This window comes from Coregonus clupeaformis, unplaced genomic scaffold, assembly GCF_020615455.1.
Source record: "Coregonus clupeaformis isolate EN_2021a unplaced genomic scaffold, ASM2061545v1 scaf0962, whole genome shotgun sequence".
Classification (NCBI taxonomy): domain Eukaryota; kingdom Metazoa; phylum Chordata; class Actinopteri; order Salmoniformes; family Salmonidae; genus Coregonus; species Coregonus clupeaformis.
This window is the reverse complement of record NW_025534416.1, coordinates 87,284-105,487: the sequence shown is the minus strand read 5'-3', so window position 1 is coordinate 105,487 and position 18,204 is coordinate 87,284. Positions and strand designations below refer to the sequence as shown.

General features: G+C 48.1%; 1 protein-coding gene across 1 annotated transcript in view; it reads right to left on the bottom strand.

The window, feature by feature from the left end:
• zdhhc7 (zinc finger DHHC-type palmitoyltransferase 7) overlaps positions 1-18,204 on the bottom strand; it is a 60,321-nt gene that overhangs the window by 14,721 nt on the left and 27,396 nt on the right. Inside the window, exons 3-4 of the mRNA XM_045217198.1 lie at positions 16,227-16,351; positions 10,653-10,749 (exon numbers count right to left, since the gene is read on the bottom strand). Coding sequence (XP_045073133.1) covers positions 10,653-10,749; positions 16,227-16,351 — 222 coding nt within the window. The remainder of the gene's footprint in view (positions 1-10,652; positions 10,750-16,226; positions 16,352-18,204) is intronic.

Genomic DNA, 18,204 nt, shown 5'->3' with positions numbered 1-18,204 from the left:
AGAGGGAGGAGTGGGGAGGGAGAGAGGGAGGAGTGGGGAGGGAGAGAGGGGGAGGGAGAGAGGGAGGAGTGGGGAGGGAGAGAGGGAGGAGTGGGGAGGGAGAGAGGGAGGAGTGGGGAGGGAGAGAGGGAGGAGTGGGGAGTGAGAGAGGGAGAGAGGGAGGAGAGAGGGAGGGAGGGAGAGAGGGAGGAGTGGGGAGGGAGAGAGGGAGAGAGGAAGGAGTGGGGAGGGAGAGAGGGAGGAGTAGGGGAGGGAGAGAGGGAGGAGTGGGGAGGGAGAGGGGAGAGAGGAAGGAGTGGGGAGGGAGAGAGGGAGGAGTAGGGAGGGAGAGAGGGAGGAGTGGGGAGGGAGAGAGGGAGGAGTGGGGAGGGAGAGAGGGAGGAGTGGGGGAGGGAGAGAGGGAGAGAGGAAGGAGTGGGGAGGGAGAGAGGGAGGAGTAGGGAGGGAGAGAGGGAGGAGTGGGGAGGGAGAGAGGGAGGAGTGGGGAGGGAGAGAGGGAGGAGTGGGGAGGGAGGAGTGGGGAGGGAGAGAGGGAGGAGTGGGGAGGGAGAGAGGGAGGGGGGGAGGGGGGGGAGGGAGAGAGGGAGGAGTGGGGAGGGAGAGAGGGAGGAGTGGGGGAGGGAGAGAGGGAGGAGTGGGGAGGGAGAGAGGGAGGAGTGGGGAGGAGAGAGGGAGGAGTAGGGAGGGAGAGAGGGAGGAGTAGGGAGGGAGGAGTGGGGAGGGAGAGAGGGAGGAGTGGGGAGGGAGAGAGGGAGGAGTGGGGAGGGAGGAGTGGGGAGGGAGAGAGGGAGGAGTGGGGAGGGAGAGAGGGAGGAGTAGGGAGGGAGAGAGGGAGGAGTAGGGGAGGGAGAGAGGGAGGAGTGGGGAGGGAGAGAGGGAGGAGTGGGAGGGAGAGAGGGAGGAGTAGGGGAGGGAGAGAGGGAGGAGTAGGGAGGGAGGGGGGAGGAGGAGTAGGGAGGGAGAGAGGGAGGAGTGGGGAGGGAGAGAGGGAGGAGGGGGAGGGAGGAGTGGGGAGGGAGAGGGGAGGAGTGGGGAGGGAGGAGTGGGGAGGAGTGGGGGAGGGAGGAGTGGGGAGGGAGGAGGGAGAGGGAGGAGTGGGGAGGGAGAGAGGGAGGAGTAGGGAGGGAGGAGTGGGGAGGGAGAGAGGGAGGAGTAGGGAGGGAAAGAGGGAGAGGGGGAGGAGGGGGGAGGGAGAGAGGGAGGAGTGGGGAGGGAGAGAGGGAGAGGGGGAGGAGTGGGGAGGGAGGAGTGGGGAGGAAGAGAGGGAGGAGTGGGGAGGAAGAGAGGGAGGAGTGGGGAGGGAGAGAGGGAGGAGGAGAGGGAGGAGTAGGGAGGGGGAGTAGGGAGGAGGGGGAGGGAGAGAGGAGGAGTGGGGGAGGGAGGAGTGGGGAGGGAGAGAGGGAGGAGTAGGGAGGGAGGAGTGGGGAGGGAGAGAGGGAGGAGTAGGGAGGGAGGAGTGGGGAGGGAGAGAGGGAGGAGTGGGGAGGGAGAGAGGGAGGAGTGGGGAGGAGTGGGGAGGGAGGAGTGGGGAGGGAGGAGGGAGAGGGAGGAGTGGGGGAGGGAGAGAGGGAGGAGTAGGGAGGGAGGAGTGGGGAGGGAGAGAGGGAGGAGTAGGGAGGGAGAGAGGGAGGAGTGGGGAGGGAGAGAGGGAGGAGTGGGGAGGGAGGAGTGGGGAGGGAGAGAGGGAGGAGTAGGGAGGGAGAGAGGGAGGAGTAGAGAGGGAGAGAGGGAGGAGTGGGGAGGGAGAGAGGGAGGAGTGGGGAGGAGGAGAGGGAGGAGTGGGGAGGGGGAGAGGGAGGAGTGGGGAGGGAGAGAGGGAAGAGTAGGGAGGGAGGAGGGGGAGGGAGAGAGGGAGGAGTGGGGGAGGGAGGAGGGGAGGGAGAGAGGGACAGGGGAGGAGGTAAAGAGAGGAATGGTGAGGTGGGAGAGAGAGAGAGGGACAGGGGGAGGAGGTAAAGAGAGGAATGGTGAGGTGGGAGAGAGAGAGAGGGACAGGGGAGGAGAAAAAGATTGAGGTGGGAGAGAGAGAGGGACAGGATAAAGAGGAATGGTGAGGTGGGAGAGAGAGAGAGAGGGGGAGGAGGTAGAGAGAGGAATGGTGAGGTGGGAGAGAGAGAGGGGGAGGAGGTAAAGGGAGGAATGGTGAGGTGGGAGAGAGAGAGAGAGGGAGGAGGTAGAGAGAGGAATGGTGAGGTGGGAGAGAGAGAGAGAGGGGAGAGGAGGTAGAGAGAGGAATGGTGAGGTGGGAGAGAGAGAGAGGGACAGGGGGAGGAGGTAGAGAGAGGAATGGTGAGGTGGGAGAGAGAGAGAGAGGGGGAGGAGGTAGAGAGAGGAATGGTGAGGTGGGAGAGAGAGAGAGGGGGAGGAGGTAGAGAGAGGAATGGTGAGGTGGGAGAGAGAGAGAGAGGGGGGGAGGAGGTAGAGAGAGGAATGGTGAGGTGGGAGAGAGAGAGAGAGGGGGGGGAGGAGGTAGAGAGAGGAATGGTGAGGTGGGAGAGAGAGAGAGAGAGAGGGGGAGGAGAGATGAATGAGATAGAAAAAAAAGTAGAAAGGGAAAGTGAGCAGGAGGAAGAGGGAGAGAGAGAGAGGAAGATGGTGAATTGGAGGTTACTATCCACACGGATGCATTGGTAGATAAACTTGACATAATAAGGTACAGTCAGGATTCCCCTCTACACTGAGGTATGGTAGGACTTGACATAATAAGGTACAGTCAGGATTCCCCCCTACACTGAGGTATGGTAGGACTTGACATAATAAGGTACAGTCAGGATTCCCCTCTACACTGAGGTATGGTAGGACTTGACATAATAAGGTACAGTCAGGATTCCCCTCTACACTGAGGTATGGTAGGACTTGACATAATAAGGTACAGTCAGGATTCCCCTCTACACTGAGGTATGGTAGGACTTGACATAATAAGGTACAGTCAGGATTCCCCTCTACACTGAGGTATGGTAGGACTTGACATAATAAGGTACAGTCAGGATTCCCCTCTACACTGAGGTATGGTAGGACTTGACATAATAAGGTACAGTCAGGATTCCCCTCTACACTGAGGTATGGTAGGACTTGACATAATAAGGTACAGTCAGGATTCCCCTCTACACTGAGGTATGGTAGGACTTGACATAATAAGGTACAGTCAGGATTCCCCTCTACACTGAGGTATGGTAGGACTTGACATAATAAGGTACAGTCAGGATTCCCCTCTACACTGAGGTATGGTAGGACTTGACATAATAAGGTACAGTCAGGATTCCCCTCTACACTGAGGTATGGTAGGACTTGACATAATAAGGTACAGTCAGGATTCCCCTCTACACTGAGGTATGGTAGGACTTGACATAATAAGGTACAGTCAGGATTCCCCTCTACACTGAGGTATGGTAGGACTTGACATAATAAGGTACAGTCAGGATTCCCCTCTACACTGAGGTATGGTAGGACTTGACATAATAAGGTACAGTCAGGATTCCCCTCTACACTGAGGTATGGTAGGACTTGACATAATAAGGTACAGTCAGGATTCCCCTCTACACTGAGGTATGGTAGGACTTGACATAATAAGGTACAGTCAGGATTCCCCTCTACACTGAGGTATGGTAGGACTTGACATAATAAGGTACAGTCAGGATTCCCCTCTACACTGAGGTATGGTAGGACTTGACATAATAAGGTACAGTCAGGATTCCCCTCTACACTGAGGTATGGTAGGACTTGACATAATAAGGTACAGTCAGGATTCCCCTCTACACTGAGGTATGGTAGGACTTGACATAATAAGGTACAGTCAGGATTCCCCTCTACACTGAGGTATGGTAGGACTTGACATAATAAGGTACAGTCAGGATTCCCCTCTACACTGAGGTATGGTAGGACTTGACATAATAAGGTACAGTCAGGATTCCCCTCTACACTGAGGTATGGTAGGACTTGACATAATAAGGTACAGTCAGGATTCCCCTCTACACTGAGGTATGGTAGGACTTGACATAATAAGGTACAGTCAGGATTCCCCTCTACACTGAGGTATGGTAGGACTTGACATAATAAGGTACAGTCAGGATTCCCCTCTACACTGAGGTATGGTAGGACTTGACATAATAAGGTACAGTCAGGATTCCCCTCTACACTGAGGTATGGTAGGACTTGACATAATAAGGTACAGTCAGGATTCCCCTCTACACTGAGGTATGGTAGGACTTGACATAATAAGGTACAGTCAGGATTCCCCCTCTACACTGAGGTATGGTAGGACTTGACATAATAAGGTACAGTCAGGATTCCCCTCTACACTGAGGTATGGTAGGACTTGACATAATAAGGTACAGTCAGGATTCCCCCTCTACACTGAGGTATGGTAGGACTTGACATAATAAGGTACAGTCAGGATTCCCCTCTACACTGAGGTATGGTAGGACTTGACATAATAAGGTACAGTCAGGATTCCCCTCTACACTGAGGTATGGTAGGACTTGACATAATAAGGTACAGTCAGGATTCCCCTCTACACTGAGGTATGGTAGGACTTGACATAATAAGGTACAGTCAGGATTCCCCTCTACACTGAGGTATGGTAGGACTTGACATAATAAGGTACAGTCAGGATTCCCCTCTACACTGAGGTATGGTAGGACTTGACATAATAAGGTACAGTCAGGATTCCCCTCTACACTGAGGTATGGTAGGACTTGACATAATAAGGTACAGTCAGGATTCCCCTCTACACTGAGGTATGGTAGGACTTGACATAATAAGGTACAGTCAGGATTCCCCTCTACACTGAGGTATGGTAGGACTTGACATAATAAGGTACAGTCAGGATTCCCCTCTACACTGAGGTATGGTAGGACTTGACATAATAAGGTACAGTCAGGATTCCCCTCTACACTGAGGTATGGTAGGACTTGACATAATAAGGTACAGTCAGGATTCCCCTCTACACTGAGGTATGGTAGGACTTGACATAATAAGGTACAGTCAGGATTCCCCTCTACACTGAGGTATGGTAGGACTTGACATAATAAGGTACAGTCAGGATTCCCCTCTACACTGAGGTATGGTAGGACTTGACATAATAAGGTACAGTCAGGATTCCCCTCTACACTGAGGTATGGTAGGACTTGACATAATAAGGTACAGTCAGGATTCCCCTCTACACTGAGGTATGGTAGGACTTGACATAATAAGGTACAGTCAGGATTCCCCTCTACACTGAGGTATGGTAGGACTTGACATAATAAGGTACAGTCAGGATTCCCCTCTACACTGAGGTATGGTAGGACTTGACATAATAAGGTACAGTCAGGATTCCCCTCTACACTGAGGTATGGTAGGACTTGACATAATAAGGTACAGTCAGGATTCCCCCTCTACACTGAGGTATGGTAGGACTTGACATAATAAGGTACAGTCAGGATTCCCCTCTACACTGAGGTATGGTAGGACTTGACATAATAAGGTACAGTCAGGATTCCCCTCTACACTGAGGTATGGTAGGACTTGACATAATAAGGTACAGTCAGGATTCCCCTCTACACTGAGGTATGGTAGGACTTGACATAATAAGGTACAGTCAGGATTCCCCTCTACACTGAGGTATGGTAGGACTTGACATAATAAGGTACAGTCAGGATTCCCCTCTACACTGAGGTATGGTAGGACTTGACATAATAAGGTACAGTCAGGATTCCCCTCTACACTGAGGTATGGTAGGACTTGACATAATAAGGTACAGTCAGGATTCCCCTCTACACTGAGGTATGGTAGGACTTGACATAATAAGGTACAGTCAGGATTCCCCTCTACACTGAGGTATGGTAGGACTTGACATAATAAGGTACAGTCAGGATTCCCCTCTACACTGAGGTATGGTAGGACTTGACATAATAAGGTACAGTCAGGATTCCCCTCTACACTGAGGTATGGTAGGACTTGACATAATAAGGTACAGTCAGGATTCCCCTCTACACTGAGGTATGGTAGGACTTGACATAATAAGGTACAGTCAGGATTCCCCTCTACACTGAGGTATGGTAGGACTTGACATAATAAGGTACAGTCAGGATTCCCCTCTACACTGAGGTATGGTAGGACTTGACATAATAAGGTACAGTCAGGATTCCCCTCTACACTGAGGTATGGTAGGACTTGACATAATAAGGTACAGTCAGGATTCCCCTCTACACTGAGGTATGGTAGGACTTGACATAATAAGGTACAGTCAGGATTCCCCTCTACACTGAGGTATGGTAGGACTTGACATAATAAGGTACAGTCAGGATTCCCCTCTACACTGAGGTATGGTAGGACTTGACATAATAAGGTACAGTCAGGATTCCCCCTCTACACTGAGGTATGGTAGGACTTGACATAATAAGGTACAGTCAGGATTCCCCTCTACACTGAGGTATGGTAGGACTTGACATAATAAGGTACAGTCAGGATTCCCCTCTACACTGAGGTATGGTAGGACTTGACATAATAAGGTACAGTCAGGATTCCCCTCTACACTGAGGTATGGTAGGACTTGACATAATAAGGTACAGTCAGGATTCCCCTCTACACTGAGGTATGGTAGGACTTGACATAATAAGGTACAGTCAGGATTCCCCTCTACACTGAGGTATGGTAGGACTTGACATAATAAGGTACAGTCAGGATTCCCCTCTACACTGAGGTATGGTAGGACTTGACATAATAAGGTACAGTCAGGATTCCCCTCTACACTGAGGTATGGTAGGACTTGACATAATAAGGTACAGTCAGGATTCCCCTCTACACTGAGGTATGGTAGGACTTGACATAATAAGGTACAGTCAGGATTCCCCCTCTACACTGAGGTATGGTAGGACTTGACATAATAAGGTACAGTCAGGATTCCCCTCTACACTGAGGTATGGTAGGACTTGACATAATAAGGTACAGTCAGGATTCCCCCTCTACACTGAGGTATGGTAGGACTTGACATAATAAGGTACAGTCAGGATTCCCCCTCTACACTGAGGTATGGTAGGACTTGACATAATAAGGTACAGTCAGGATTCCCCTCTACACTGAGGTATGGTAGGACTTGACATAATAAGGTACAGTCAGGATTCCCCCCCTACACTGAGGTATGGTAGGACTTGACATAATAAGGTACAGTCAGGATTCCCCTCTACACTGAGGTATGGTAGGACTTGACATAATAAGGTACAGTCAGGATTCCCCTCTACACTGAGGTATGGTAGGACTTGACATAATAAGGTACAGTCAGGTTCCCCCTCTACACTGAGGTATGGTAGGACTTGACATAATAAGGTACAGTCAGGATTCCCCTCTACACTGAGGTATGGTAGGACTTGACATAATAAGGTACAGTCAGGATTCCCCTCTACACTGAGGTATGGTAGGACTTGACATAATAAGGTACAGTCAGGATTCCCCTCTACACTGAGGTATGGTAGGACTTGACATAATAAGGTACAGTCAGGATTCCCCTCTACACTGAGGTATGGTAGGACTTGACATAATAAGGTACAGTCAGGATTCCCCTCTACACTGAGGTATGGTAGGACTTGACATAATAAGGTACAGTCAGGATTCCCCTCTACACTGAGGTATGGTAGGACTTGACATAATAAGGTACAGTCAGGATTCCCCTCTACACTGAGGTATGGTAGGACTTGACATAATAAGGTACAGTCAGGATTCCCCTCTACACTGAGGTATGGTAGGACTTGACATAATAAGGTACAGTCAGGATTCCCCTCTACACTGAGGTATGGTAGGACTTGACATAATAAGGTACAGTCAGGATTCCCCTCTACACTGAGGTATGGTAGGACTTGACATAATAAGGTACAGTCAGGATTCCCCTCTACACTGAGGTATGGTAGGACTTGACATAATAAGGTACAGTCAGGATTCCCCTCTACACTGAGGTATGGTAGGACTTGACATAATAAGGTACAGTCAGGATTCCCCTCTACACTGAGGTATGGTAGGACTTGACATAATGGTACAGTCAGGATTCCCCTCTACACTGAGGTATGGTAGGACTTGACATAATAAGGTACAGTCAGGATTCCCCTCTACACTGAGGTATGGTAGGACTTGACATAATAAGGTACAGTCAGGATTCCCCCTACACTGAGGTATGGTAGGACTTGACATAATAAGGTACAGTCAGGATTCCCCTCTACACTGAGGTATGGTAGGACTTGACATAATAAGGTACAGTCAGGATTCCCCTCTACACTGAGGTATGGTAGGACTTGACATAATAAGGTACAGTCAGGATTCCCCCCTACACTGAGGTATGGTAGGACTTGACATAATAAGGTACAGTCAGGATTCCCCTCTACACTGAGGTATGGTAGGACTTGACATAATAAGGTACAGTCAGGATTCCCCTCTACACTGAGGTATGGTAGGACTTGACATAATAAGGTACAGTCAGGATTCCCCCCTACACTGAGGTATGGTAGGACTTGACATAATAAGGTACAGTCAGGATTCCCCTCTACACTGAGGTATGGTAGGACTTGACATAATAAGGTACAGTCAGGATTCCCCTCTACACTGAGGTATGGTAGGACTTGACATAATAAGGTACAGTCAGGATTCCCCCTACACTGAGGTATGGTAGGACTTGACATAATAAGGTACAGTCAGGATTCCCCTCTACACTGAGGTATGGTAGGACTTGACATAATAAGGTACAGTCAGGATTCCCCTCTACACTGAGGTATGGTAGGACTTGACATAATAAGGTACAGTCAGGATTCCCCTCTACACTGAGGTATGGTAGGACTTGACATAATAAGGTACAGTCAGGATTCCCCTCTACACTGAGGTATGGTAGGACTTGACATAATAAGGTACAGTCAGGATTCCCCTCTACACTGAGGTATGGTAGGACTTGACATAATAAGGTACAGTCATGATTCCCCCTACACTGAGGTATGGTAGGACTTGACATAATAAGGTACAGTCAGGATTCCCCTCTACACTGAGGTATGGTAGGACTTGACATAATAAGGTACAGTCAGGATTCCCCTCTACACTGAGGTATGGTAGGACTTGACATAATAAGGTACAGTCAGGATTCCCCTCTACACTGAGGTATGTTAGGACTTGACATAATAAGGTACAGTCAGGATTCCCCTCTACACTGAGGTATGGTAGGACTTGACATAATAAGGTACAGTCAGGATTCCCCTCTACACTGAGGTATGGTAGGACTTGACATAATAAGGTACAGTCAGGATTCCCCTCTACACTGAGGTATGGTAGGACTTGACATAATAAGGTACAGTCAGGATTCCCCTCTACACTGAGGTATGGTAGGACTTGACATAATAACGTACAGTCAGGATTCCCCTCTACACTGAGGTATGGTAGGACTTGACATAATAAGGTACAGTCAGGATTCCCCTCTACACTGAGGTATGGTAAGACTTGACATAATAAGGTACAGTCAGGATTCCCCTCTACACTGAGGTATGGTAGGACTTGACATAATAAGGTACAGTCAGGATTCCCCTCTACACTGAGGTATGGTAGGACTTGACATAATAAGGTACAGTCAGGATTCCCCTCTACACTGAGGTATGGTAGGACTTGACATAATAAGGTACAGTCAGGATTCCCCTCTACACTGAGGTATGGTAGGACTTGACATAATAAGGTACAGTCAGGATTCCCCTCTACACTGAGGTATGGTAGGACTTGACATAATAAGGTACAGTCAGGATTCCCCCCTACACTGAGGTATGGTAGGACTTGACATAATAAGGTACAGTCAGGATTCCCCCCTACACTGAGGTATGGTAGGACTTGACATAATAAGGTACAGTCAGGATTCCCCCTCTACACTGAGGTATGGTAGGACTTGACATAATAAGGTACAGTCAGGATTCCCCCTACACTGAGGTATGGTAGGACTTGACATAATAAGGTACAGTCAGGATTCCCCCTCTACACTGAGGTATGGTAGGACTTGACATAATAAGGTACAGTCAGGATTCCCCCTCTACACTGAGGTATGGTAGGACTTGACATAATAAGGTACAGTCAGGATTCCCCTCTACACTGAGGTATGGTAGGACTTGACATAATAAGGTACAGTCAGGATTCCCCTCTACACTTAGGTATGGTAGGACTTGACATAATAAGGTACAGTCAGGATTCCCCTCTACACTGAGGTATGGTAGGACTTGACATAATAAGGTACAGTCAGGATTCCCCTCTACACTGAGGTATGGTAGGACTTGACATAATAAGGTACAGTCAGGATTCCCCTCTACACTGAGGTATGGTAGGACTTGACATAATAAGGTACAGTCAGGATTCCCCTCTACACTGAGGTATGGTAGGACTTGACATAATAAGGTACAGTCAGGATTCCCCTCTACACTGAGGTATGGTAGGACTTGACATAATAAGGTACAGTCAGGATTCCCCTCTACACTGAGGTATGGTAGGACTTGACATAAGGTACAGTCAGGATTCCCCTCTACACTGAGGTATGGTAGGACTTGACATAATAAGGTACAGTCAGGATTCCCCTCTACACTGAGGTATGGTAGGACTTGACATAATAAGGTACAGTCAGGATTCCCCTCTACACTGAGGTATGGTAGGACTTGACATAAGGTACTTACAGTAAAGAGCACAAAGAAGCGCTGGTTCTTCTCCCCTACACAGTTGTTGACCCAGGGACAGTGGTGGTCCATCTTCCGGATACAGCGCTTACAGATACTAGAGGAGAGGAGAGGAGAGGAGAGGAGAGGAGAGGAGAGGAGAGGAGAGGAGAGGAGAGGAGAGGAGAGGAGAGGAGAGGAGAGGAGAGGAGAGGAGAGGAGAGGAGAGGAGAGGAGAGGAGAGAGAGGAGAGGAGAGGAGGAGAAGCTGGTTGAGAGAATGCCAAGCGTGTCCAAAGCTGTCATCAAGGATAGGGTGGCTACTTTGAAGAATCTCAAATATAAAACATATTTTGATTTGTTTAACACTTTTTAGGTTACTAAATGATTCAATATGTGTTATTTCATAGTTTTGATGTCTTCACTATTATTCTACAATTTAGAAAATGGTTAAAAAAATAAAGAAAAACCCTTGAATGAGTAGGTGTGTCCAAACATTTGACTGGTACCGTATGCACGAACTGTTTGGGCTGGGAAGCACGCAGACACCTTAAACCAGTGTGTACCCCTCACCTGCAGTGGTGAGCCCTCTCTGGCTTGATGTGTTATATATCTATAGGGCTCTATAACATGGTACATCTCTGTCATGGTGTCTACCTGCAGTGGTGAGCCCTCTCTGGCTTGATGTGTTATATATCTATAGGGCTCTATAACATGGTACATCTCTGTCATGGTGTCTACCTGCAGTGGTGAGCCCTCTGTGGCTTGATGTGTTATATATCTATAGGGCTCTATAACATGGTACATCTCTGTCATGGTGTCTACCTGCAGTGGTGAGCCCTCTCTGGCTTGATGTGTTATATATCTATAGGGCTCTATAACATGGTACATCTCTGTCATGGTGTCTACCTGCAGCGGTGAGCCCTCTCTGGCTTGATGTGTTATATATCTATAGGGCTCTATAACATGGTACATCTCTGTCATGGTGTCTACCTGCAGTGGTGAGCCCTCTCTGGCTTGATGTGTTATATATCTATAGGGCTCTATAACATGGTACATCTCTGTCATGGTGTCTACCTGCAGTGGTGAGCCCTCTCTGGCTTGATGTGTTATATATCTATAGGGCTCTATAACATGGTACATCTCTGTCATGGTGTCTACCTGCAGTGGTGAGCCCTCTCTGGCTTGATGTGTTATATATCTATAGGGCTCTATAACATGGTACATCTCTGTCATGGTGTCTACCTGCAGTGGTGAGCCCTCTCTGGCTTGATGTGTTATATATCTATAGGGCTCTATAACATGGTGTCTACCTGCAGTGGTGAGCCCTCTGTGGCTTGATGTGTTATATATCTATAGGGCTCTATAACATGGTACATCTCTGTCATGGTGTCTACCTGCAGTGGTGAGCCCTCTCTGGCTTGATGTGTTATATATCTATAGGGCTCTATAACATGGTGTCTACCTGCAGTGGTGAGCCCTCTGTGGCTTGATGTGTTATATATCTATAGGGCTCTATAACATGGTACATCTCTGTCATGGTGTCTACCTGCAGTGGTGAGCCCTCTCTGGCTTGATGTGTTATATATCTATAGGGCTCTATAACATGGTACATCTCTGTCATGGTGTCTACCTGCAGTGGTGAGCCCTCTCTGGCTTGATGCGTTATATATCTATAGGGCTCTATAACATGGTACATCTCTGTCATGGTGTCTACCTGCAGTGGTGAGCCCTCTCTGGCTTGATGTGTTATATATCTATAGGGCTCTATAACATGGTACATCTCTGTCATGGTGTCTACCTGCAGTGGTGAGCCCTCTCTGGCTTGATGTGTTATATATCTATAGGGCTCTATAACATGGTACATCTCTGTCATGGTGTCTACCTGCAGTGGTGAGCCCTCTCTGGCTTGATGTGTTATATATCTATAGGGCTCTATAACATGGTACATCTCTGTCATGGTGTTTACCTGCAGTGGTGAGCCCTCTGTGGCTTGATGTGTTATATATCTATAGGGCTCTATAACATGGTACATCTCTGTCATGGTGTCTACCTGCAGTGGTGAGCCCTCTCTGGCTTGATGTGTTATATATCTATAGGGCTCTATAACATGGTGTCTACCTGCAGTGGTGAGCCCTCTGTGGCTTGATGTGTTATGTATCTATAGGGCTCTATAACATGGTGTCTACCTGCAGTGGTGAGCCCTCTCTGGCTTGATGTGTTATATATCTATAGGGCTCTATAACATGGTCTCTGTCATGTCTACCTGCAGTGGTGAGCCCTCTCTGGCTTGATGTGTTATATATCTATAGGGCTCTATAACATGGTGTCTACCTGCAGTGGTGAGCCCTCTCTGGCTTGATGTGTTATGTATCTATAGGGCTCTATAACATGGTGTCTACCTGCAGTGGTGAGCCCTCTCTGGCTTGATGTGTTATATATCTATAGGGCTCTATAACATGGTCGTCTACCTGCAGTGGTGAGCCCTCTGTGGCTTGATGTGTTATATATCTATAGGGCTCTATAACATGGTACATCTCTGTCATGGTGTCTACCTGCAGTGGTGAGCCCTCTCTGGCTTGATGTGTTATGTATCTATAGGGCTCTATAACATGGTCATGTGTCTACCTGCAGTGGTGAGCCCTCTCTGGCTTGATGTGTTATATATCTATAGGGCTCTATAACATGGTGTCTACCTGCAGTGGTGAGCCCTCTCTGGCTTGATGTGTTATATATCTATAGGGCTCTATAACATGGTGTCTACCTGCAGTGGTGAGCCCTCTGTGGCTTGATGCGTTATATATCTATAGGGCTCTATAACATGGTACATCTCTGTCATGGTGTCTACCTGCAGTGGTGAGCCCTCTCTGGCTTGATGTGTTATATATCTATAGGGCTCTATAACATGGTACATCTCTGTCATGGTGTCTACCTGCAGTGGTGAGCCCTCTCTGGCTTGATGTGTTATATATCTATAGGGCTCTATAACATGGTACATCTCTGTCATGGTGTCTACCTGCAGTGGTGAGCCCTCTCTGGCTTGATGTGTTATATATCTATAGGGCTCTATAACATGGTACATCTCTGTCATGGTGTTTACCTGCAGTGGTGAGCCCTCTGTGGCTTGATGTGTTATATATCTATAGGGCTCTATAACATGGTACATCTCTGTCATGGTGTCTACCTGCAGTGGTGAGCCCTCTCTGGCTTGATGTGTTATATATCTATAGGGCTCTATAACATGGTGTCTACCTGCAGTGGTGAGCCCTCTGTGGCTTGATGTGTTATGTATCTATAGGGCTCTATAACATGGTGTCTACCTGCAGTGGTGAGCCCTCTCTGGCTTGATGTGTTATATATCTATAGGGCTCTATAACATGGTGTCTACCTGCAGTGGTGAGCCCTCTCTGGCTTGATGTGTTATATATCTATAGGGCTCTATAACATGGTGTCTACCTGCAGTGGTGAGCCCTCTCTGGCTTGATGTGTTATGTATCTATAGGGCTCTATAACATGGTGTCTACCTGCAGTGGTGAGCCCTCTCTGGCTTGATGTGTTATATATCTATAGGGCTCTATAACATGGTGTCTACCTGCAGTGGTGAGCCCTCTGTGGCTTGATGTGTTATATATCTATAGGGCTCTATAACATGGTACATCTCTGTCATGGTGTCTACCTGCAGTGGTGAGCCCTCTCTGGCTTGATGTGTTATATATCTATAGGGCTCTATAACATGGTGTCTACCTGCAGTGGTGAGCCCTCTGTGGCTTGATGTGTTATGTATCTATAGGGCTCTATAACATGGTGTCTACCTGCAGTGGTGAGCCCTCTCTGGCTTGATGTGTTATATATCTATAGGGCTCTATAACATGGTGTCTACCTGCAGTGGTGAGCCCTCTCTGGCTTGATGTGTTATATATCTATAGGGCTCTATAACATGGTGTCTACCTGCAGTGGTGAGCCCTCTCTGGCTTGATGTGTTATGTATCTATAGGGCTCTATAACATGGTGTCTACCTGCAGTGGTGAGCCCTCTCTGGCTTGATGTGTTATATATCTATAGGGCTCTATAACATGGTGTCTACCTGCAGTGGTGAGCCCTCTGTGGCTTGATGTGTTATATATCTATAGGGCTCTATAACATGGTACATCTCTGTCATGGTGTCTACCTGCAGTGGTGAGCCCTCTCTGGCTTGATGTGTTATGTATCTATAGGGCTCTATAACATGGTGTCTACCTGCAGTGGTGAGCCCTCTGTGGCTTGATGTGTTATATATCTATAGGGCTCTATAACATGGTGTCTACCTGCAGTGGTGAGCCCTCTGTGGCTTGATGTGTTATATATCTATAGGGCTCTATAACATGGTGTCTACCTGCAGTGGTGAGCCCTCTCTGGCTTGATGTGTTATATATCTATAGGGCTCTATAACATGGTGTCTACCTGCAGTGGTGAGCCCTCTCTGGCTTGATGTGTTATATATCTATAGGGCTCTATAACATGGTGTCTACCTGCAGTGGTGAGCCCTCTCTGGCTTGATGTGTTATATATCTATAGGGCTCTATAACATGGTGTCTACCTGCAGTGGTGAGCCCTCTCTGGCTTGATGTGTTATGTATCTATAGGGCTCTATAACATGGTGTCTACCTGCAGTGGTGAGCCCTCTCTGGCTTGATGTGTTATGTATCTATAGGGCTCTATAACATGGTGTCTACCTGCAGTGGTGAGCCCTCTCTGGCTTGATGTGTTATATATCTATAGGGCTCTATAACATGGTGTCTACCTGCAGTGGTGAGCCCTCTGTGGCTTGATGTGTTATGTATCTATAGGGCTCTATAACATGGTGTCTACCTGCAGTGGTGAGCCCTCTCTGGCTTGATGTGTTATATATCTATAGGGCTCTATAACATGGTGTCTACCTGCAGTGGTGAGCCCTCTCTGGCTTGATGTGTTATGTATCTATAGGGCTCTATAACATGGTGTCTACCTGCAGTGGTGAGCCCTCTGTGGCTTGATGTGTTATGTATCTATAGGGCTCTATAACATGGTGTCTACCTGCAGTGGTGAGCCCTCTCTGGCTTGATGTGTTATATATCTATAGGGCTCTATAACATGGTGTCTACCTGCAGTGGTGAGCCCTCTCTGGCTTGATGTGTTATATATCTATAGGGCTCTATAACATGGTGTCTACCTGCAGTGGTGAGCCCTCTGTGGCTTGATGTGTTATATATCTATAGGGCTCTATAACATGGTGTCTACCTGCAGTGGTGAGCCCTCTCTGGCTTGATGTGTTATATATCTATAGGGCTCTATAACATGGTGTCTACCTGCAGTGGTGAGCCCTCTCTGGCTTGATGTGTTATATATCTATAGGGCTCTATAACATGGTGTCTACCTGCAGTGGTGAGCCCTCTCTGGCTTGATGTGTTATATATCTATAGGGCTCTATAACATGGTGTCTACCTGCAGTGGTGAGCCCTCTGTGGCTTGATGTGTTATATATCTATAGGGCTCTATAACATGGTGTCTACCTGCAGTGGTGAGCCCTCTCTGGCTTGATGTGTTATATATCTATAGGGCTCTATAACATGGTGTCTACCTGCAGTGGTGAGCCCTCTGTGGCTTGATGCTGCAGCACTTGGGGCATTTATAGACGACCTCCCCAGGTGTCAGCTGCAGACTCTCCACGTACTCTTTGGTGGCGTTGCCCTTAGGAACCGCCCCCTGATGGGAGGGGAGGGCGTTAGACGAACATCAGAGCAGGACGGACACAAAGCAGATTCAGACACTGTACAATATTATATCTAGTCTATACATTAAACGATTTAGTCTTTACACTGAGGGGAGGAAACGTCAGAATGGATCCAGTTAGGGTCAAGTTCTGAGGGACGATCTCTCAAAAGAAATGTTCTTTGTTCCTGTAATGGCTCTGTTCAGTCACATCTCCTCTAGTTGTCTCTATCCTGAAGCAGTATCCACTGTCTGTCCAGTCACATCTCCTCTAGTTGTCTCTCTATCCTGAAGCAGTATCCACTGTCTGTTCAGTCACATCTCCTCTAGTTGTCTCTATCCTGAAGCAGTATCCACTGTCTGTTCAGTCACATCTCCTCTAGTTGTCTCTCTATCCTGAAGCAGTATCCACTGTCTGTTCAGTCACATCTCCTCTAGTTGTCTCTCTATCCTGAAGCAGTATCCACTGTCTGTCCAGTCACATCTCCTCTAGTTGTGTCTCTCTATCCTGAAGCAGTATCCACTGTCTGTCCAGTCACATCTCCTCTAGTTGTCTCTCTATCCTGAAGCAGTATCCACTGTCTGTCCAGTCACATCTCCTCTAGTTGTCTCTCTATCCTGAAGCAGTATCCACTGTCTGTCCAGTCACATCTCCTCTAGTTGTCTCTCTATCCTGAAGCAGTATCCACTGTCTGTCCAGTCACATCTCCTCTAGTTGTCTCTCTATCCTGAAGCAGTATCCACTGTCTGTCCAGTCACATCTCCTCTAGTTGTCTCTCTATCCTGAAGCAGTATCCACTGTCTGTCCAGTCACATCTCCTCTAGTTGTCTCTCTATCCTGAAGCAGTATCCACTGTCTGTCCAGTCACATCTCCTCTAGTTGTGTCTCTATCCTGAAGCAGTATCCACTGTCTGTCCAGTCACATCTCCTCTAGTTGTCTCTCTATCCTGAAGCAGTATCCACTGTCTGTCCAGTCACATCTCCTCTAGTTGTCTCTCTATCCTGAAGCAGTATCCACTGTCTGTCCAGTCACATCTCCTCTAGTTGTCTCTCTATCCTGAAGCAGTATCCACTGTCTGTCCAGTCACATCTCCTCTAGTTGTGTCTCTATCCTGAAGCAGTATCCACTGTCTGTCCAGTCACATCTCCTCTAGTTGTCTCTCTATCCTGAAGCAGTATCCACTGTCTGTCCAGTCACATCTCCTCTAGTTGTCTCTCTATCCTGAAGCAGTATCCACTGTCTGTCCAGTCACATCTCCTCTAGTTGTCTCTCTATCCTGAAGCAGTATCCACTGTCTGTCCAGTCACATCTCCTCTAGTTGTCTCTCTATCCTGAAGCAGTATCCACTGTCTGTCCAGTCACATCTCCTCTAGTTGTCTCTCTATCCTGAAGCAGTATCCACTGTCTGTCCAGTCACATCTCCTCTAGTTGTGTCTCTCTATCCTGAAGCAGTATCCACTGTCTGTCCAGTCACATCTCCTCTAGTTGTCTCTCTCTCCTAAAGCAGTATCCACTGTCTGTCCAGTCACATCTCCTCTAGTTGTCTCTCTATCCTGAAGCAGTATCCACTGTCTGTCCAGTCACATCTCCTCTAGTTGTCTCTCTCTCCTGAAGCAGTATCCACTGTCTGTCCAGTCACATCTCCTCTAGTTGTCTCTCTCTCCTGAAGCAGTATCCACTGTCTGTCCAGTCACGTCCTCTAGTTGTGTCTCTCTATCCTGAAGCAGTATCCACTGTCTGTCCAGTCACATCTCCTCTAGTTGTCTCTCTATCCTGAAGCAGTATCCACTGTCTGTCCAGTCACATCTCCTCTAGTTGTCTCTCTATCCTGAAGCAGTATCCACT